The 22683-nt window shown below is 39.1% G+C and overlaps 1 protein-coding gene and 1 long non-coding RNA gene across 3 annotated transcripts; one reads left to right on the top strand and one right to left on the bottom strand.

Moving 5' to 3' along the window:
* Nucleotides 1-454: 454 nt before the first annotated feature.
* On the bottom strand, nt 455-22552 carry bmpr2a (bone morphogenetic protein receptor, type II a (serine/threonine kinase)). Its single transcript, XM_065240169.1, has 13 exons — nt 21694-22552; nt 14405-14557; nt 14142-14318; nt 13316-13423; nt 13128-13219; nt 10728-10955; nt 9487-9601; nt 8977-9137; nt 8748-8895; nt 8528-8664; nt 8276-8445; nt 4758-5887; nt 455-4653 (listed from the first exon to the last, which is right to left on the bottom strand). The coding sequence occupies exons 1-13, from the start codon at nt 21767-21769 to the stop codon at nt 4391-4393; spliced, it is 2958 nt and encodes a 985-aa protein (XP_065096241.1). The 5' UTR covers nt 21770-22552; the 3' UTR covers nt 455-4390.
* Nucleotides 14228-16114, top strand: LOC135717881 (uncharacterized). Of its 2 annotated transcripts, XR_010520451.2 has the most exons (4): nt 14228-14342; nt 14446-14525; nt 14751-14814; nt 14903-16114. It is a non-coding gene; the product is annotated as an uncharacterized lncRNA (long non-coding RNA). The 2 variants fall into 2 exon arrangements; XR_012337103.1 differs by having other exon boundaries at nt 14751-16114.
* Nucleotides 22553-22683: the final 131 nt, after the last annotated feature.

Here is a 22683-nt window from a genome sequence, read left to right on the forward strand (position 1 = left end):
TTGTTTATTATAAGACATGTTTATCATGATAAAATGATGGTTTAGTAAAACATGCGCCAATTCTTACTTTGGCCGTTTCTCAATCCGAAGACTGCAGCCTCCGGAGGTCGCATATGCAGGCTGCATACGTCATCAAACCTGGTTTACTTAAATTATCTGAGCATTACATTGGGAAGTCATAAACATACTACAACTATTTACAATTAACTAAGAATAATAGTCAACTTTATAATTGTTAATATTCTGAAATAAGATTACGTATGCAGCCTACAAATGCGACCTCCGGAGACTGCAGCCTTTGGATTGAGAACCGGACATTGTATAGCGTGTTTAGTGCGCCGCCTAGTGGTGAAACGGTCATATTGCAATTTTGAATGCAAGGTGGACGTTGCAACCAGAGCAGTGAATACTGAATTTATTTTCATTATCACACTGTAAATTAACTGAGACTGTGCAAATGCAAAGCATAATTTAATTAAAATTTGCAAATAACAATACACTTTTACAATCTGCACCTTGTTTTAGAAATCACAATTTTCAAAATGTCTCAGCAAGGAGTAATAAAATGATTGACCACAACACGATTACAACGATTGTGTTAACAGGAGAACCACACACACATACACACATACATACAAATGCGCGCACACACACACGGTCCCAGGTGAAAATACCTTGTGCTCTAAAAGACGAATTTAAGACATGCAGCAGCAAGAGGATATATGGGACACAGTTTACATGATTACAATAACAGTGTCCTTTAAATTATGACTGACATGCCAGAGCAGATCAATAAAACAAGAATTTTCCATTTCAGACCACAGCTGTTATATGTGGCCCTGTCTGTGCAATCCAGACTGATGTCTCATAATGTCATTATGAAATCAGGAGCACCATAGCTTATTTTTCATCAAATGACTGAAACAAGATGCACTTGATGCACATCCCACAGGAATACATACAAACATGCAGCACGAAAACCTTTCACACGTCTACAGACAAGATAAGAGGACAAGGGAACGCAAGCAGCGATAATTGATCCGGTGCACTCATGCGCCATCATTCACACATAAAAAAATAAGTGAATAACAAGCAGGTCCAAAGCATATCATTAGACATCTTAAAGAGATCGTTCACCCAAAAATGAAAATTCTGTCATCATTTTCATTCACTTTCGTGTTGTTGAAACTTTTTATGAACAAAAGGAATTTTTTTTAAACGAGCCAATCATGAGCCCTATTCATTTCCATAGTAGGAATAAAGAATACTATGGAAGTGAATGGTACTCATGAATGGTTTGGTTGCAAACATTCCTCAAAATATCTTCCCTTGTGTATAAAGAAATGTATACAGGTTTGTAACAACATGAGAATGAGTAAATGATGAGAGAATTTTCATTTTTGGGTGAACTATCCCTTTAGTAGTGTGATCCAGAACAGTCTACGTTCCAGACCAAGTGCAGTGTTGTCTTAAGTCTCTGAGTAAAATTGTAAATTGTCTAGAAAGTGATTAAGTGTGATCCCTGTGTTTGTTCATATCAGATGTTGCTGTGCAGTCTCTATATACATTTGTAAATATTTACTTGTAGCAGGTTTGAGTGCTGATGCTGATATTTAGTGCTAGCACAGTTCCCCTCCACGTGAAATACTTTATGTTGAATTGCTGGGTTTGCACACGCAATAGCAGTACAAGTACAATGACTTAATACAGTGTCCACAGAAACACACAGAAACTTCAGTTGTTCATGGGAAGATATTAGTAAAGGGTAAAAACATATTCGGCAGGGATTTTTTGCATTGGGAAAAGAATAAAGCTTTGTACTTGGATTAAACTGTATTTAAAGGTGCAATGTGGGACTTTCAGAAGGATCTCTTGACAGAAATGCAATATAATATCCATAGCTATATTATCAGCTGTGTATTAAAGACCTTACAAAATGAACTGTAGTGTTTTTATTACCTTAGAATGAGCCGTTGGAAGTCGCCTTCGTGTTTCTACAGTAACCCTAAACGGATAAACTGTCCGGAGCGCGTTTTGTCTCTACGTTGTCTAACTGTGGGTTCACACCAGACGCGAGTTCAACGATTTGCACGAGTAGATTATATACAAAGTCAATGCGAAGACGCGATCAAACGCGATATGGGCGGCGTGTTTGCCGCGAAAACGTGCTATTTGCCTCAAACATGTCTTCCCCAAGTTGAAAATCACGAAGTAAAATCCTGTGAGTAATCTAGAGCGAGTAACGCAATCCCCGCGTTTGGTGTGTACGTAGCATAAGACGACGACATGTTTTTTTAGAGGGGCAATTTTCTAATTTTCACGTGGGGGGAGGCAAATGACGCGATATGGGCGGCGAATGAAAATATTAAACTCAAGCGAAAAATTTGCATGACACGAAGTTAAATCCCGCGAGTAATCTAGAGCGAGTAACGCGTTGCCGCGTGTTTGGTGTGTCATAGCATAAGACGACTTTTTCCATGTTTTTTCCAGTGGGGCAATTTTCCAATTTTCGCATGCGGCGATGCGAATGATGCGATATGGGTGGCGAATTTGCCACGAAAACATGCACAATTCCCCTCAAACGCGTCTTCGCCCAAGTTGAAAATATTCAACTTGAGCGGAAATTCGCATGACAATGAAGTTAAATACCGCGAGTAATCTAGAGTGGGTAACGCGATGCCCAGCGTTTGGTGTGTACGTAGCATAAGACGACAAAATTTTTTTCCAGAGGGACAATTTTTACATTTTCGCGTGGGGCGATGCGAATGACGCGATATGGGCGCAAATGAAAATATTCAACTTGAGCGAAAAATTCGCATGACACGAAGTTAAATCCCGCGAGAAATCTAGAGCGAGTAACGCGATGCCGCACGTTTAGTGTGTACGTAGCATAAGACGACGACATGTTTTTCCAGAGGGGCAATTTTCCAATGTTCGCATGCGGCGATGCAAATGACGCGATATGGGCGCGAATGAAAATATTCAACTCGAGCAGAAAATGACACGAAGTTAAATCCCGCGAGTAATCTAGAGCGAGTAACGCGATGCCGCGTGTTTGGTGTGTACATAGCATAAGACGACGACATGTTTTTTCCAGAGGGGCAATTTTTCCAATTTTCGCATGCGGCGATGCGAATGATGCGATATGGGTGGCGAATTTGCCACGAAAACATGCACAATTCCCCTCAAACGCGTCTTCTCCCAAGTTGAAAATATTCAACTCGAGCGGAAAATTCGCATGACAATGAAGTTAAATCCCGCGAGTAATCTAGAGTGAGTAACGCGATGCCCAGTGTTTGGTGTGTACGTAGCATAAGACGACGACATTTTTTTCCAGTGGGGCAATTTTTCAATCTGTCTGATGAAGCCAATACGGAAATTACTTAAACTGCAATTCACCGACGTTCCACTAGAGGCTGGAACCAAAAGAGTGTCAATTCCCATAGACATCCATGTTAAAATGCCCAAATTCACAGCAGAAAAAAATGTTTACAGCATTCACAGCAGAAAAAATTTTTTACAGCCTGGTACAAAAACTGATTATGGTCTATATAGCTATTTTGCCCTTCAGGACAATGGTGAGGGGGTGAATTTGTGAAATTATATTAATCCTTAAAGAGGAGTAATAAGGGAGTGGCCATTTGAGTGACAGGTGAATTGCCACTGCCGTCACTATCTTCAAGATAGGTGAGCGTGGTTTCAGCAACCAGTTATCTCAGCTTCACCCATCTCCCGCATCTTTACCCATTTTCGGTTATCCGCGAGTGATGCACGGCCAAGATAGCAACGGCAGGCTCCGCCAGCTAATTGGCTTAAAAAATGCACTTCACAAACCTATGGGTGACGTCCATATTTTTTACAGTTTATGGTTTTTCCTGTGTCAGCTACCATAGCTCCTCATTTCGAAATTGAGGTTGGTTGAGTTTGCCAGTCATTTCTGTTATATGCAAAATGACTTTTAAATTAATTTATAGAGATTGTACTTAATAAGAGGGAATAGTTTCTAGTAGCCAATAATAATTTAGAGCTTAACATATTTTCTAGGCCTGGAAATCACAACTACGATATACAATTCCCTGATTTTTCCAGGTTTACTGGGAATGTGATGATTAGGTAGGCATTTACACTCATTTAATATTAGTGACCATTCTCATAAATGGTCTAAAGACTGATCTAAGATCTGATTTATAATTTTCTAGGAGAAAAAATGCCAACACAAAACAATAAAAATGCACATGACCGTTAAACGATGGCTGCATAGCTCTTTTCACTGTAAAGCCACAAAGACTTTTACTGTGCTTATTATTGAGGACAAATTTAAGACAATCTTTTGCCTTTGAAAATGGTGAATTTGACTCGACAGGATTTGTAGCCTGCTTCGTTGCAAAGTTTAAAAGTCACAATCATTGCGATCTGTGGAAAATTGAGATCCTCGCCGTCCGCCTGCATATAGAGCCGAGGCTGATTTAGGTCTGCTGGTACCGGCCTGATTCTGACCTCCGTGACGACTGTTGTTGTTGACTTCGCCGTCCAGCGTTTCGCTGGTGATAACCCAGCTGGCGGGACGCCACTTCTTTAGAGCGTAAGGCGTCTTCACTCGCCTCTTTATTTTATCTCCCGATCCCTCAGTCGCGTCTCCATCAGATTTGCCTCCTATGAAAAAGAAATGACTGTTGACTCATTTTCATTCATGAAACCACAAGATCAAAACTGGAACAATAATATCCAAGGATGCATGTATTTCTTTCTATACTCACCTAATAAAGGCAGCGTGGTGATGGACAGATCCAGCGAGTTGGGCCTTTCGGGTCTACGCCCCCGGTTCTGTCTTAGCAGAGCCTCTCCTTGTGTCTGGGCTTGGTACTGGGCCTGTGGGGGAGCGATGGATGGTGCCGGACAGGAATCAGGTGGTGCAACCGGCTCCATGTTAGAAGCCGACTGAGCTTCTCCTGTCGAACCACTATTCTCATCGTTCTCTCCTCCTTCCTCTCCACCCTCAGCATCTCCATCCCCCTCTCCATTGTTGTTATTGCTGTTATTGTTATTTGCGTTGTCAGGACACGACTCTCTTCTAAGAAGAGGCTCCTGCTCATCTGGGCTAGTGGTCAAGAGACCAAAGGTCAAGTCTTCTGTGCTGTTGGCCGCCACCGCTGTCTCAGGTGCCGCTCCGTTCACGTATTTGTTCGCCGTTGCATCATTGCTGGTGACGGGAATTGGCTGGGCTGCATTTACCACGCTGGCTTTGGCCACGCCCATCTCACCCTTTTTCAGATTGGACTTGCCGAGTTTTCCAAACTTCATCCGCAGCGAAGAAGAAGAGGAGGTGGATGTCTTCCCAGAATGCTTAGCATTGAGCCTCAGGGTGCTTGGTCTCTTAGGGACATTTTGTTGCTTGGGTAAGATAGTTACAGGGCTGTCAGCATTGCGACCCGAACCCTGCGACCCTGAAGCTTCGGCAGCCGTGGTGATCAGGTGGTAGAATGGGCTGCGTGAGGTCACCGTTTCAGGAGAGCAGAACTGTTTCTGTGAATGTTCCATTAAGCTCTCATCAGAGCTTTCCCGCATGTTCTTCTGGACTTCGCTTGGGTCCAGCTTTGGTGTCTCCAGGTCTTCCTGGGTCAGATGAACACAGAGAAGGCCGATATTGCCCCCTGGTGGAGGCTGATTAGCAGTGTGGGACTCTGAAACAGAGGCTGGGGAGGAGCTCTCTGTGCCAGATTGCAAAGAATGGGCCTGCTGCCACTCATAGTTGATGCAGTTTTTCTCTGCAGGATTAGACCGTCCCACTGGGGGTGGGTCCGCAGAGGTGTCAAGGTCTTCAGTGACTGCAGATGAATATTCAACGTCAGGACCTGACCTCGGTGTCTGACATCCAGTAGAGTCGTTTCTAGAAAACAGAAGTTTTGTTGCTTGAAACGTATGAGATTCAAATCCGCAGAGAATCATATGCGCATTTTAATTGACAGCCAATAGAAAGCTGCAATGATGATGCATTTTTGTAGATAAAAAACAGAAACAAGTAAGCATTTTAGCACTTCTAGTGTTTTTTCTATGGGCTTTTGGGTAAACTCCTTAAATAAGATCTTCGGTTAATATATAGTCAAGATATGTTCACGTTTTATTCTGTTGAAAGTAAACTAAAAAATGGTACACTATTGTACCACTATTGCTCCTAAAGTTATTTTATTAAAAACCACACAACGTTTCAACCAAATAGGTCTTCGTCAGGCAAACTTGAGAAGCAGTAGTGGCAGTGTGCCGATTTTTGCTTAAAACAACTTTATAAATGACGCCACATCCTACACCACCAATGCTGAACAAGCCCAAACACTGCAAAATGTTTTAGTTTTTAGACAAAAAATATCAAATTTAAGCGAATTTGTGCTTAAAACAAGCAAAATCGCAAATGGAATAAGAAACATTTTCTTGAATTAAGTGTTTATGAAAAAAGTAAACTTATTTCAAGTTCCATTCTTATTCCATTGGCAGATTTTTTTGCTTGTTTTAAGCACTAATTTGCTTAAAGTTTATATTTTTGTCTAAAAACTAGACTTATTTTCCTAGGTCATTTTGCTCATCAAGAAAATACACTTAAAAAAATCTTAGGTTTTTTGTTTTGTTTTCTGTAAAAATATCTACAAATTCTTAAATTAAGATGCTTTTTCTGGATGAGCAAAACGACCCAAGAAAATAAGTCTAGTTTTTAGACCAAAAATATCAAATTTAAGTGATTTTGTGCATAAAACAAGCAAAAAATCTGCCAATGTGGTAAGAAAATTTTTCTTGGATTTTTCTTCAATTTAGTGTTTGAAATGTGATATTTTTGGTCTAAAACTAGACTTATTTTCTTGGGTCGTTTTGCTCAAACTAAGATTTTTTTATTGAAAATCATTTTTTGCAGTGTACATCTTAAGAATTTTTAGATATTTTCACTGAAAAAAAGACATAAACAAACAAAATTAAAAAAGTTTTAATCTGTCTCTTTCATCCACTTTCGGCCGCTTCTGTCCTGATGACTTTGAGAGGATGGTCTGTGGAGACTGTGATTGAGTCCCTCTGCTTTCGTTTTAACGCGAGCGAGAGAAATGAGAGGTGCAAATTGATGCAAAGTAATATTATGTCTGAGACTGCTGCTTGTGTTGCAAGTAAACGTGTTTTGTACAAGTATATGTAAGAGCTTTCTCTGATATTTCAAAGCAATTGATTAAATAAGCTTACACAACTTTGAACTAATGAAAGACGCGGAGAGCAGCCACTTTAGTTTTATCAATAAAAGCCTAAAGATAGCGCTGTACACTGTGTGCTGACACTAAAAAATCAGAAACGATGCAAAACATTGTGCTCGTACATCACATTAGATCAATAGCGGAGAGTAGGCGGTCTTTTGTGGCTGTTCGAACACAACACATTCCACAAAAGCAATGTTGTGAAACGTTTTACACCTGTCTTTAGCGTTGTCCAATTGTGATTGACCCAAACACATTTTAATACCAGGTGTAAACAGCCTCTAAGATCAACATTCAATTTCGAGTAAAAACATTTAGACTCCAAAATTCATAAAAGTTGGGTTCCTTTGTGAAAATGATCTTGATGGACAAAATGTTTTTTAACCCTATTGTTGATCACAGAGCTTATATTTTTGCAATATTCCTATGCCTATGGAAAATCCCACTGACTTTTTACCGAGGGAACCCATGTGAAGCTAACTTCTGCATTGGCCTTTAGCTCTCTATAACCATTATGTCTACACTGATTTTTGACCATGATGTTTTGTATGAAAGGGAACAGAGAATGAAAATACGTTTTTCCATCGAGAAGTAAATTGCAGCAGTGTTTTTCGTAGCGAAATGGCAAGTCACGTTCCGAGGTGTGCTTTTCTATCTGTACAATTTTGGTCTGTCCGTGTTCTGAAGATGGCGAAGTTTACATTCTTTTGAGTGGCAGCAAAGGCAGCCAATCAGCGTCAAGGGCTTGCATTTCATATTGAGGTTGCCAGTTAAGCAGGAAGGGATGCCAAATAGGTGCAAAACCAAGCGTTTAAAATCCCCCACCCTAATATAGCTTTCTGAGAGAGATTTTTAGGAAGATTATAAGGCATTACAGACCCAACCAAAATTTTGTTGTTCAATCATTCTGTCACCTTTAAACATAAGTCTTCTGTGGATTACTTGATAATGGCTGTACAGTACAGTTTTGAATTGTACATTGTTAAAACCAAGAGATTTCTGCATATTGATTACCTTTAGTTATGCAATGATTAATTGTTATTGATTACCTTTGGTTATGCAGTGCAGTGATGGGGTGCAGTGCAGGGCTGACTGATTTCTCTCGTTCCCAGACAGATAGCAATTCAGCGAGTCTCTGCTCTGCGCACTGAGCTGTAAGTCGGGCTTCAGCGTCCTGATCCCAGCAGTCCTCCATTGTCTCTTTCAGAGAATGGACCGTCTGCGCATTAACAAACACAAATGCACATACACATTACAGGTGGCTGGAACCTATATGTCTGTGTTCAAGCGCGATTTCTTACCATGCTAGTCTCTTTCCAGGCTTCTGGGAATTTGGGGCGTTCTTTTCCTCTGGACACAAATACCTGCATGTCCTCTAAGGTCGGATGATTGCCCACTTCTGTCTGAAATGCAAACTGAAACGCCGGCACGGTCTCGCCTGATGTGACGGAAGAAAAGCAATTAAGAACAAACTGCAGTGGTAACATGGAAAGTTTGTGTTTGCGTTTGCGTGTGCGGTACCTGGGAAGAGGTCGGCGCAACGCATGAAAGTCTCCCAGTAAAGCAGACCCAGTGCGTAAACGTCCACCTGTTTTAGCGCAGACTCGCAATCTCGCAGATTCACAGCCCCCTCCAGCACCTCCGGGGCCATGTACCGCACTGTACCCACCTAGAGAGTGTACAACAGATTTGATTTAGACACTGGGATGGATGGGACAGAACCGGACCGGTCTGGGTTGCGTTTGCTAACCTCACTGATGGATCTGCTGTCCTCTTCTCCATGCCCGGGTGGTCTCTCTCCCGTCAGAATCATGGAAAGTCCAAAATCGCTGATCACACATGAAGCATCTGCCTTTACTAGCACATTCCTGCTGTTTAGATCCCGGTGGGATATAGCAGGTTTATACACGCCTAACAATAACAGGAAGGAGGGGGGTATGTGAGGGAAATGGAAAGGGTGGAGTGATAAGAGAGATGTCGGTGTAAAGACTGCCACTAGAGTGCACTATAACCCAGAAGTGTGTCTAGAAACTACAATGTACAGTGCAATAATAAAGCAACAAGACATTTAATAGTGATTAAAGATCACAGGTGAGTCGCTAACACATTTTTGTATGGAAACTGTATAGAAAAGAACCACTTGGAGAATCTTCGAAACATCTCATTTTGTTTTCCACAGAGGAAAGAAGATTATACTGGTTTGGACCGACATGTGAGTGAGCGATGAGTAAAAAAATGATACATTTAATGTGCGTCTCACCTTCTCTTCTTATCTCCGTGTGCAGGTACACAAGGCCTCGGGTGACGGAAAGCGCCAAACGACAGCAGCTCAGCCAGTCCACGGTACTCCCATTCAGATACGTGCACAGAGAGCCCTGGGAAACAAAAGAGGGAGTATTCCATTCAGAGCAAAGCATCTGCAAAGTACAGGGAGGAATGTTCAGGAAAAACAGAAGGAAGCGGAATTGGAAGGGAGGGGGTTAAAGCACAAGGTAAGGATAAATATAGATGCGGCAATCCTTAGTGTTACATAAGAAACAAAAATGCACACTCCAGACATACCACAGTACTAGCTTGAGGATGCCACCTGTCGCTATGGTAACCTGGTTTGAAGTTAATCCACAGGAAGTACAGGCAGGCAGCCCACGATTATGAATAATTGAATAATTCTCAGCTCAGTCAATAATCTCTCTCTAAAAGCGTTGGGGTGTGTGTGTGTGTATCCAATAAGAGCTTGAACACACACACGGTTAAAAAAGGACACTGTGTTCAACTTAACTGTGATCACAAACTTAAGGAAAGAAAAGGTAAATAAGATGGAGAGGACAATTACAGGAAGGCAGCTAGTTTGTGTGATATCTGAAGATCAAATCACGCTCGTAAATTGCTGTTCCAACAAGACCAAATCCCTGATGTCTCTAAATATAACCACAAAATTAATTCCAGCCCTTACACTTTTGGAGCCAACGTGTGATGTAGAGAATAGAGAGATAAATGTGGGTGGGAATTTGACAGGATTGTTTTTGCTTTTGGTTAATTCTGGCCAGCTTAACTTTCTGTGTCCGAAATCTCTACTGTAAAATCTTTAGAGGCAGCATTCCAAGGCAGGAAGGCATTAAGACTCATCCGAATCCATTTCAATGTTTGCTTTACTTCCTGACTCCTGAAATACCTTAATCATCTTGTCCCACGAATCTATCCGTGTTTGTGTGCGGAAAAGGTTGAGTTCGAAAAATGATGCCCCGAAAAGCTGCTGTAGCACAAATTTTGTGTATATAAGGTTATATTTTCACTTTTCTCTCAGCCGTCCAATCACACTGGAGGAGGGGCGTGCAAAAACCACAACAATCTACCCGGCGCATTGTACAACGACAAAACAGAAGTATCGGTAATCAAAGCACTTAGCTGAAAAAACGCTGGCAAGCGCCAAAAGTTCGCATCTGCCTGGCGTTTCAGCCACATTTAAAAGCTTTGGTGTACACGGCCCCTTAAAGTACTCACGTGAGGGTAAAACTCAAGCAGGAGGAGAAACTCTGCCCTGCCTTCTGTGCTGATGCGTTCTTCGCTCTCTATGAAGTGTGCAATGTTCTCGTGCTTTAGGAGGAGGCGATAAATCATCCGCTCGTTGGTGAACTGATGGCGGTTAGCTGCGATGAAAACTTTCACTGCGACAGATCGTTCGTCCAGCGAACCGCGATACACTGCGCCGTATCGGCCTCGGCCAATCAGCTGTCAGGAATAGAAAGCGAGTTGTGTCAGAAAAGTAAGACGTTAACACATGCAATTAATTAAATAAGCTTTTTAAGCTGCAACACGCACAATTTTGTTGTGTTTAAAAATAATCAAAACAAATAAACAAACAAACAAACAAACAAAAATGAGCTGTTTTTATTATGATTTTGAAGGAAATGTCAGTTTCACTTTAAAGGGATAGCCAAAAGTGAAAATTCCGTCATCATTAGTGTTGGGGGTGACGCATTACAAGCAACGTGCATTAGGTAATAATATTACTTTTCTGAAGTAGCGAGTAAAGTAACGCATTACTTTATAAATGTACACATTAATATTCAAGTTACATTTTAAAAAAAGGATGCAAGTTACTTTTTTAGTTTAATTAATTTGATTAAATTTGATTAAACTAAACGTAGTCACATTATGAACTCTACACATACACATCTGTGTGGGAACATTTTGAGTCAGAAACTGAGATGGCAGGCCAGAGCTCGGTCATAAAAAACACCTGCAAGGCCTTAAAGAGATCAAGCCTCAGCCAAGAAAATGTAACACAAAAGTAACTAAAAAGTAATGTAAGCATTACTTTCCATGAAAAGTAACGCAATTAGTTACTTTTTTTGGAAGTAACCTAACTTAATATTGTAAAGCATTACTTTTAAAAATAACTTTCCCCAACACTGGTCTTCATTTACTCACTCATGTTGTTACAAACCTGTAAAAATTTCTTTTTTCTGATGAACACGAAGGAAGATATGAAGAGTTTGGTTCCAAAACGCAATAAATCCATTTTGACAAATTTCGGTAAAAACGTGTTTTCTATACCAAGAAAGTGTCAAGATGAAAACCACTATTTTCTGTTACAAACTTTCACATAGCATCTTTAGGTTATAAAAACATAAAAAAAATTCAAATCCATAACTTGATTTTCAAAGATTTATTATAAAAACTGATTATTTTTTCCACAAAATGCAATAAATCCATGACACGTTTTTATTCGAAATGCTATAAATCTATTGAATCAATAGCCTATATAAATGTGCATTCATCTTTGCCATTTTATATTCATTTAGTTGACTAGTTGTACACACTAATTAAAAATATAAACATTAATGTCATTAATCAAAACACTTACTTTGTCATATTAAGAACACTGTCATTGCTGCGGTTATCAGCTGTAAAATGTTTTGGTCCTGCTCGATTTTCGTTGACTTTGAGTAAAATTCTGGAAAGTTTTTCATAAGATCCCCTGGGGTCAATGTGTTATCATGACAGAAACTTGCACCCATCTCCCGAGTGCCTCTTGCGTAAATTATTAGATGTTGATGACTTACGTTTCTTTCCCGTCACAGAAAACCATCACAGGTTTATTTATGCTATTAAAGTATTATTTTGTTTTTGTTTGTATGTTGATCACGAAGTACAAAGTAGATGAGGAAAACTAGTAAAAAAATTTACATTGCGTGGAATGGTGCGCTGTAATTTCTGGAACGGATTTATTGCGTTCTGTAAAAAAGGAGGAGTGGCGTTTATTGCGTTTTGGGAAAAAAGGGAGAAAATATGACAGAATAACACAACGGATATTGGATTTTGCGTTAAGAATTTACTTTTTAATACTGACTTGATATAATACTGATTCTGGCAGTACCTCATTGTTTTCAAAAATGGCGTTTATTGCGTTTTGGAACCAAACTCTTCATATTTTGAGGAATGTTTGTTACCAAACTGATCAGCTCCATTGACTTCCCCAGTAGAAAAAAGAATACTATGAAAGCTTTCAATGTAGCTTTTAATCGGGCTTTGTCAATCTGTTTTCTTTTTTTGTGTGAACTATCCCTTTAACCCATGGAAAAAATGTATCTGTAAGTACCTTGCAATTTTAGGTTTCAAACAGAGATGGTGATAGAGAGGCAAAAGTTATGAATTGCAGCTTTAATACTTCATATTCGCATTTAATCGTTTGCATTTCTGTGCATTTTGATGTAGTTAAGTGAAGGTGTTTTTTATGAATCAGACAATTAAAGAGCACTGTTTAATCAATCTCCCTCTGTCTAATGTTATTATATACTGTAGATGCATACACTATATATTCTGTTATGATGAAACCCAATGCTTCTTCTAAAACACTAATTGCAAAAACATCTGTGCTTTAATTAGGGTCATATGTACCTCCAGCATTTTGAGGTTGTCCAGATTTAGAGAAGGAGGGGAAACCACAGACTCCAGCACATCCAAACTGTGCAATGTATGTTTAGCGCGCCCTGTATACACACACAGATGCACAAATCCACACACGCATGACACAATATCAATGATGTATGTAAAGCAAGTAACGTAACATCGCTATGGCAACTCACTTCTTACGATCCGGTAGGAGAAGAAAAGCAGAACAATAAGGATGGCGATTGTGAAGACGATTGCTAAGGGGACAACTACGGCTCCTTCTCCATAAAGCCGACGAGAATCTTAAAGGGTTCGGAGATAAACATTGCATTAAAAGAGCAGAAAGTCAACTGTGTGCAAATATTCATCACAATAATCAGTTTCAAGAGAGAATTAAGTAGGCATGACCATAAGCATGTACATGGGTTATTTTTAGGGATGCACCAATACACAACTTCTGTGCCAATACTGATATTAGATTACTTAGAATGACATCTACCGACATTGGTAGATACCGATAGTTTTGCTAGAAGTGCACAGATATATCTGGCAATAATCGGTATCGGTCTATAAAAGCCATTTTGCTTACTATCGGCATAGTCTGTAAAGAAACATCACTTGTTTAAATTCAATAAGGTTAATGGTCATTATGTGGATGAATAACAATTAGAAAATTTGAATCTTCAGAATTGAGATACTGCAAGTTACTATAACCCCCAAACTATTGGCATCGGCAGATTTCACTCTATAATCAGTATCAGAGGACATAATTTGGCCCATTCGTGCAAATTCACTTATACTATAGTTCAGGGGTAGGCAACGTCGGTCATGGAGTGCCGATGTCCTGCAGATTTTAGCTCCAACCCTGTTAAAATCTTGCCTACCTGTAGTTTTTAGGTGACTCTTTAGACATTATTCAGGTGTGCCTGATTAGACATGGAGCTATACTCTGCAGGACATCGGCACTCCAGGACCTCTGCTATAGTATATACATACTACATTCCTGTAAAACACACTTACAGAGAGGTTGTGTGGTGGAGGTGGAGGAAGGTGGTGGAAAGTTTTCAGTAAAGTTGGTGTTGCACATGTCCTTGTTGCAACAGCAGAAGCGAGTGGTTCCATTTTGGAAATGTAATGGAGGACTGGTCACTACGCAGCGGTCAGTGCACTCTTGGCTATTAACGTTTTTCCAGCAACCTGTATTAAATGGAGGACACAGAGGTGAGATGAGAGAGACGATAAAGTTTTATGCTTGTACGTGTGGCTGGAGAACATCAGTATACCTTGTTTTTCTATTCGGCTCTCATTGTCTATTTCATTCCAGAATCCGAAGCAGTATTCTCCGTGATTGCAGCGAATCGTGGAGTTCTCAGGAAAGATACGCCCCTCTCCACCATCTTTCATGTAAGCGCACTCCCTCTGCTCGCTCTGGGCAGCTACAGAGAGAGAGAGACAGAGATTAAAAGAGGCCGAGATAGATAAGAGAAACAGGGACATGAAACCATTTCAACTCAATGCACTTTAGCAATGACTAGATTCACATCCTCTCCTACTGCACATAAGGATCCTGTGTGCTTCCATTATTTGCTGTTTTTTTCTAACGTCGATTCTGGGTTTGCCTTAAAACAGGTGTTTGGCACTAACTTGCTGTTCTATGGCCATCGGTTGTTTTGAAAATAGCTCATCCAGCATTGTGAGAAAAAGACATCTCCGAACATCTCACTTACGGCTTGCGTAGGCAATGTTTTTAGTGTGATAACTGTTTTAATTGTTGTTTGAAGAGAGGAATGCAGATAACGTCTATCTCAGAAGGGAGCTCAACTTGGAAGATTACATCCAAGGTCAATTCTTCAAGACTTCTTCTATATCTTTGTGCCTCCTACTTTCGTCTCTGCTCATGGTCTTTTCATGTAGGATGATGTGAACATTCTCTGATAGCAACATAACTGACTCAAAAGACACACACACTTCATTGCTTACCCACATTTTTTTTGTACATGCATACTCTCCACTGGTCAAAAGTTTAGGGTCGTTTGACTGAAATGTTTCTTATGATCTTCCATGAATATTTGAAGTTATACAAGTTTGTGTGTTTAAAGCAACACTATGTAGTTTTTTTTACCTTTAAATAATGTCTCTAAAATTATTTCAGTGATAGAACAACTTTTAACTGGACAAATTGTACTGTTGCTGCAACCTGAGCAGCCTCCTAGCTGCTACAAGCACACTCTGAAAGTGGCGGTGGAGGGTAGAGCACACAGCCCCGCCCCTCCCCCTGCCTGCAGAAAAGTGTCTTTTCAACCACATGGGGGAGCTGTAAGTCATTTTTACATGAAACTACATAGTGTTGCTTTAAATGTACTATTTTAACCAATCATCACCATTCACCATCAATAATTAAGTCCCATATTCCTCACACCAAACATTTCTAAAATTAGGGATCCTTGTAAATGTTGCTATTGGGACGCAAAAGGAAGTATATTTCAGTAGTGACGCTAAAAGCTAAATTTGTATAAACTGTTTCTGCTCCGCGCTCGGAGCATTTCATAATCACTCCGCTCCATCTCCACTCCAGGTTTACCAGTGCTTTCTCCTTGCTCCCTCCTCACGTTGTGTTAGTTCAATCGGGAAAAAATTAACACTGCATTATAAAATATTTTTGTGTGTGCAGAAGATGCACTCAGTGTAAAATATATACGCAATACTAGGAGAAAAAAATGATCCTCGCTCCAGGAAAAATACAACTGCTCCGCTCCCATACTTCGTTTCTGACTGGACACATCAATGTAATGAGCAGTCAGCCAATTGGAAGCTCAGTCAAAGAGTGACTTATCGAGATAATGAAAGTAGTCTATTCCTCTTCTTAGTATTCAATAGATCATAACCTTGGGGAGGACAACAGTGTATGGGCGTGTGTTGTTCTTGAAGATGACTGTCTCTGACAGTGTGCGTTCAGATTTTTTCTGACTTGTGCAGCCCAAAGAGAGAAGAAATATTTATAACGTATAACAATTATATATTATATTATATAATAATATCTTAAATGTTGATCAGAAAACTACTTGTGTACAGCCGAGCTCCATGCTAGAAAATCTACAAAATAATATTAAATGAAATCTCTATAAACAGCAATCAAAATTCTAAAAAACTCAGTGATAATTTATGACTCTCCCCTTTTAACAGTGCTACAAAGCACAGCAATGTGCCCACGACCTACATAGTGATTCACGCCTAAAGCTTCCGGCCAAAAACCCTCCCTTGCTATAATCTGTCCAACCATCCATGCTCCATCCAGTTGGTCTACTAAACTGTTTGAGTGCAACAAAAATATTGACGAAACCAGAAATATTTCTCTTCGTGTTTGTATGTAAGAGATGAAGAGTGTGTATGAGACAGAGATGAATAAGAGTTAGGAGCTTGGGGCAGACTTGTCACCCAGCATCCCATAAATCCCAGAATAGGAACACAGCAAATGCTTATTACATTTAAAAGAATTAACCCAGATAGGAACATTTCCACATAGGACGATATTTGTAATCAAGCAGGAGCACTATTGACTTCCATAGTAGGAAAAATACTTTGGAAATCAATGGGGCTCCAAAAATGTTTGGCCGCAAACATTACTCAAAAACATCTTTCTTTGTGTTCAACAGAATAAAGGTTTGTAACAACTTGAGGGTGAGTAAATGACGACAAAATTTAAAGGTGCAGTGTGTAAAATGTATGAGGGTCTATTGTTGTTAGGGATGTCAATTTATGCAATGTCCCATATTCGATGATCGTTTAAATTAACGATTAATCAATTGAATAATCGTTAACAGTAATAGTGCAATAAGCCTTCACTGCAGTGTCATATAGCCAATGACATAAAACTGTGCGTAAAATTACATTTAAGATTACATTTAATCTGTTCATTAAAAAAAGCTTCTGGTCTCCTTCCCTGTGTATAGCACCGTTAGCAGCGTTGCTATGCTAATCTTGCAGGCTTCCCTGAAGAGGATCTTTGTTTTCAGTATCCTAACCATATATGAATTTTCTGTATAGGACCCTTATCAGATCCACTGCGGATGCCATTTTGTTGCGTTAACAGGCGGCCTCGTTAAAAAGCCCAGGTGAGTGTTTGGCATTGAGCATCCTTGTGATCATGGCTAGTTTAACTGGTTTCATTTTTTCGACAATCTTTAAGTTTTAGCGATTTAATTCTTATCGACAATTAAAGGTAGGGTATCACATTTTGAAAATGCTAACGGTAGCCTCCTGGCAATGAAATCACGATCCCACCCTCCATTCAAATCGCCCTCCAAAGTTACGCCTCTTTCAAAACACATGAACACGCACAGATCAGACGGTCACATCTCATGTTTCATTCACCAGTGAGAAAACTTTGCAGTACAAAGTGAATAACATTTCCAAAACAATCAACATAAACAACATGTTTACATCAGAATTAGTTAAAGCACACTTTCGGTTGTGTAGGCGTAGTGTCTGCATGGACACTTTCAGTGTCTGCGTGGACTAGCTGCGCGGTGGGCATTCAAATTACGCTTACGGATGAGGGACAAAAAAGGCAACGTCCGTCCGGACCGAAATCTATAATTGGTTGAACATTTTTTGGTCCTACGCCTTTCACAGATGACATAAATTTCTACAAATAAATTTAAACAACTTAAATTTAGACAACTTAGACCAGCATAACTAAAAATGTTACAGGATCAAATCGGTTACCCTTCCTTTAATCGAAGATCGATTAATCGTTGAAGATCGATTAATTGTTAACATCCCTAGTCTATTGACAGAAATGCAATTAATATAGTATCTTTTCAGTGGTACGTAAAGACTTTAAATAATAAACAGATAATCTACATAAACTCTGGGGCCCCTTACATGGAAGTCACCGTCATGTTTCTGCAGTAGCCACTAGCCTTAAACGGACAAACTCCTCTATAGAGTTTTGTTACTACGTTGTCCTACTTTGTCTCAGAAGATGATGACGTGTTTGTCCTGTGGCAGCTACCATAGCTTTACTATGCATTTCGAAAAGGACATGTGACCTTTGGACTGAGCCACTGGTTGCAATTCAAAGTCTCACCAATAGATTCCGCTAAATCTCTCTGACGACACCTTTATACATAAACTCCCGGCCGGAATTCATGAAACATAGTAACGCAAAGAGTTGCTCCTAGTGACTAAATTCTAAGAAAATTCTTAGAAATGTGTGCATTTTCCCTTAACAATACAGAAAAGATCCTCGTAAAAAAATGTAATTCACCCTTAAGACAGTTCTTATGGTCCAAAATTGTTAGGAGTATTGAAGACGACTTTTCTTTAGCAACAGGGAAAGTGGTCAAAATGCAAAGAGGGAGAAGAAAAGTGTTGCACACAATGCTTGACAGTAAGCTAATAACATGCAACACATTAGATCGTGCAGTGATCGCGTTTGCGACTAATCTTATAGACATGCTAACATTTCCAACACAGCGCAAAAATGCCATAGCGCCAGAAATAAAAGTAATCACTACATTAACTATAGTAACAGATTCAGCAACTGGAAAAATGCAACTATACTGCAGCAGAGATGATTTGGATATGTTACAGACTTCTATAAGCAAAGTGATCATGCAAACTTACAGAACCTCGTGTCGCTGTTTATTTCCTATAAAATACGTTAAGTATGACATTAACAGCATATAATAAAAAAATAAAAATATACCCCTACATAAAAGTTTTTAAGTTAAATTAGGAGCTTTTAGAAATTCTAAGAAGCTATAAAGGTATAGTTTACCCAAAAACGAAAATTTCGTTATTATTTACTCACCCTAATGTTGTTACGAAACAGTATAAATTTCTTTGTTCTAGGGGTGTGCCGGTTTCAGAATTGGTAATGACGGTCACCAAAAAAAAGTGTAATTTTACCATGAAATCATGAATGTGATGCCAAGTGTGTTTTAAACAGTATGTCTTTGCTGTTAAAACAACATTCCTTCTTATGGTCATTCATGTTTATTTTATGCTATACTGTAAATTAACTAGAAGGAAGAGATTATTTGAAAGGTGAGACTTTGTTATGTTTAATAACAAAAGTAACCGAAAAGTAACTGTCCTGTTTGTCAGCGTGTTGTCAGTGTCTGCTCCGTGATGTAGTTTTCACTGTTTGAGAACATAGGCCGTGAGAGCGACATAGACCATTAATAACACAGACTGTTAACAGTTGTTTTTAATTAGTTTTTAAACATTGTTTATGATAAAAAATATTTTCCAAAAATATTTAAATAACACGGTTTTGACGGTTATAGAGTTCTAATGATGGTGTTCAACTATAACCGTCGTTCTCACCCTTACTTTGTTCTGATGAACACAAAGGAAGATATTTTGAGAAATGTTTGTAACCAAATTAATTCATGGACCCCCTTACTTCCATAGTATTCTTTTTTCCTACTATGGAAGTGAATGGGGTCTACGAATGGTTTGGTGGTTCTCAAAATATTTTCCTTTGTGTTCATCAGAAAAAAAATGTATACATGTTTGTAAAAACATGAGAGTCAGTAAATGATGACAGAATTTTCATTTTTGGGTGAATTATCCTTTAAAAAATATGGGACCGAGTTTCTATAAGTTTGAACGATTATTTTGGTTGTAAAAGTCTATAACATACCCAAATCATATCTGCCTTTTTTCAGTTGCTAAATCTGTTACTTTAGTTAATGTAGTGATTACTTTTATTTCTGGTGCTATGGCATTTCCACGCGGTGTCTGAGATGTTGGCATGTCTATAATAAGATGAGTCACAAACGTGATCTAAAGCAGTGGTTCCCAAACTTTTTCAGCGTGCGGCCCCCCTTGAGTAAAGTGCATTTTTTTGCGGCCCCCCGAAAGAAAATTTATGATAAAAACAGTTTTAAAATGTAATATTTTAATTAAACAAAACATATAAAATTATACCTAGTAGTGCTGTTGGTTAGTTGGCTTATTATATTTTTGGTTTAATTACACAGAATTCATGATAAAAGAATGTATTTTATAAAATGTCATAAAACTGGGGCTCCCCTGGCACAATCTCGCGGCCCCCCTGGGGCCCCCAGTTTGAAAACCACTGATCTAAAGTGTTATTATCTTACTGTCATGCATTGTTTGCAACACTTTGTCTCCCTTTTTGCGTTTTGTCCACTTTCCCTGCTGCTAAAGAAACTTTAGAAAAAACAGTCTCTTAAAAGTCCTCACCGATACTCATAACAATTTTGGACCTTAAGGCCTCTTTGAAGGGTTAATACGCTTTCTGAATTACTTCTTTACTAGGATATTTTCTTTAATTTAAGGGGAAACGCCCACATTTCTAAGAATTTTCTTAGAATTAAGTCACTAGGAGGAACTCTTTGCGCTAAAATGTTTCATGAATACGGGCCCAGGTTGCTAAAAAAACTAAAAAATAAAAGTAATATAAAAATGTTCAAACTACATATGTGCTATTTTCAAGAGGAAAAAGTAAACAATGACAAATTTCAACCTGTTTCACACAGCTTTTGAAAGGCTCTAAAATCAATACGAAATATAGCACATACGGAGTTGAACAGACTTCTTTTATGGTATTTTTATGTTGTTGTTTTTTGTACTTAAAATCACCATCCTCATTCTTGTATGTAAAAATTATATATTTCTTAGAAACTTTCCTCTTTAATGGAAGAAGGAAACAAATAAATAAATGGCATGGGGGGTGTAAATAATGAAAAAATAATTATATTATTTTAAAGGTGGGTATAAAACCACATTTTTCTCAAACGCTTAATTATCAACACTTTCCGATGCTACAGGATGGAACCCACAGAAGTTTGGTGTAAAAAATATTGCAAGCAAAAAGCAATAAACAGAACTTGAGAATCACAAATGCTCTTGCAAGACCAACTAATTTAATGGCACAATATCAATAAATCTGTGGCTAGTTTACATGTGAGCAGATATTTGGCTCTGGTTCCAGCCTGGATGGTCATATTGCAGAGTTCATTGTGAAGGAGGCCGAACTACGAGCCACATTGTGTCACTTTACGTTTCTAACCACACAATGAAATTAAGTATCATGCTTGTCTTCACAGCTAATCGGTGTTTAGCCTGTGAGCAGGGTCGGGTCTTATCTTATCTGTGTGATGCTCAGAAGCTTCACTGCAGCTCTGGGGCAGGTGCCAAAAAGAGCAAACACACACATACGAATATATAATGGACATAAAAACACACACAGATGCACACATGTTCATACACACAAAGATTGTTTGATACAGTCAGAATAAACCCTGTCTGATGACATACACCCACCAATGTTCTATAGTTACCTACACACACACACACATACTGTACACACATACATACAGGAAATAGAGTTCCTGAGGGATGTTGGAGGCATTGATGAATACACACACGCGCACACACACAAAGTACTGGAAATGACACTACACTTTGAGAGGATGTGAATTATTTGTGAAACTACAGGTGTGTAACATCAATACTACATAAATTTCATGACATTTATAGTGTTTCCTTTAATTCTTACTTTTAGCATTCTTATATTATTACTTAACTTACTTACCTGTCACAGGACCGAGAAAAACCATCATGACAAACAGTCCAATGTCGAGAATTCTCATTCGGCCTTTAACTGCCATGTTAACTTGCTATCTCCTCTTCAAAGGCAATATTTTGTGGTTTATTCTCAGTTATTTGCGACTAGACTTTACGTTAGTCTGGAAAAAACAGCTTCACATTTCTTTCAAAAAAGCCTAAAACATTTAAAAATGTCAACCAAATGACAAGCAGTGTATAAACCACAGTATAACTCAATACTGAAGATCGGGCATTATATTCATTTCTTCTTTACCGGAAAGCATCAAATGGAACCCACTGACAGACTCATTTGATTACTTAAAAGTCTACGTGTGCTGTACTATTCACAACTTTTGCTGTCCTTTGTTCCTTTGAATGCACTTTGAAGATTTGTAAAAAAAAATATCTCGTAGTTACATGGGACATCACGCGAGCGCGCGTCTGCTTGAAGATAACCCACAGTGGAAAGGGAAACATCCGTTTCGTGATTCCGGAGAATTAAAATGTCCATTTACCGTCATGTTCCTCTCGTTCGTTATCTCTTTATCTTCGTTTCAGGAATTCCATCTATTTCCATCATGTTTTGCTTCGAGAAACTGGACGTTTGCGTGGCGTTTTATCGATCGTGCTCCAAACAACGGGAGCGGACAGCAGAAGACCGTCAGGAAGGTTCAGTAAGCCAGACAGCGACTGGAAACGCCTCGTCTTCAGATTCTCTCCGCGATGCAATTGTTCAATGTGGGGGCAGATTTATGAGAGAAAGCGACGAAGCGCCCTCATGTGGCAGACTGATAGAATGACAAGGATGATAAATACAGACTGCCCACGTTATCATGTGATGTATATGGAAACACTTTTTGATTACAGAAATTTACGTAAAGTGGAATTAAAAAAATAAATTAATTAATAGTCTATTTGTCCAGTATTATGTCCTTTTGCTTACACGACAGTGTACAGTATAGTTTTGGCAAAACCT

The sequence above is a fragment of the Paramisgurnus dabryanus genome, chromosome 7 (assembly GCF_030506205.2).
Source record: "Paramisgurnus dabryanus chromosome 7, PD_genome_1.1, whole genome shotgun sequence".
Taxonomy (NCBI): domain Eukaryota; kingdom Metazoa; phylum Chordata; class Actinopteri; order Cypriniformes; family Cobitidae; genus Paramisgurnus; species Paramisgurnus dabryanus.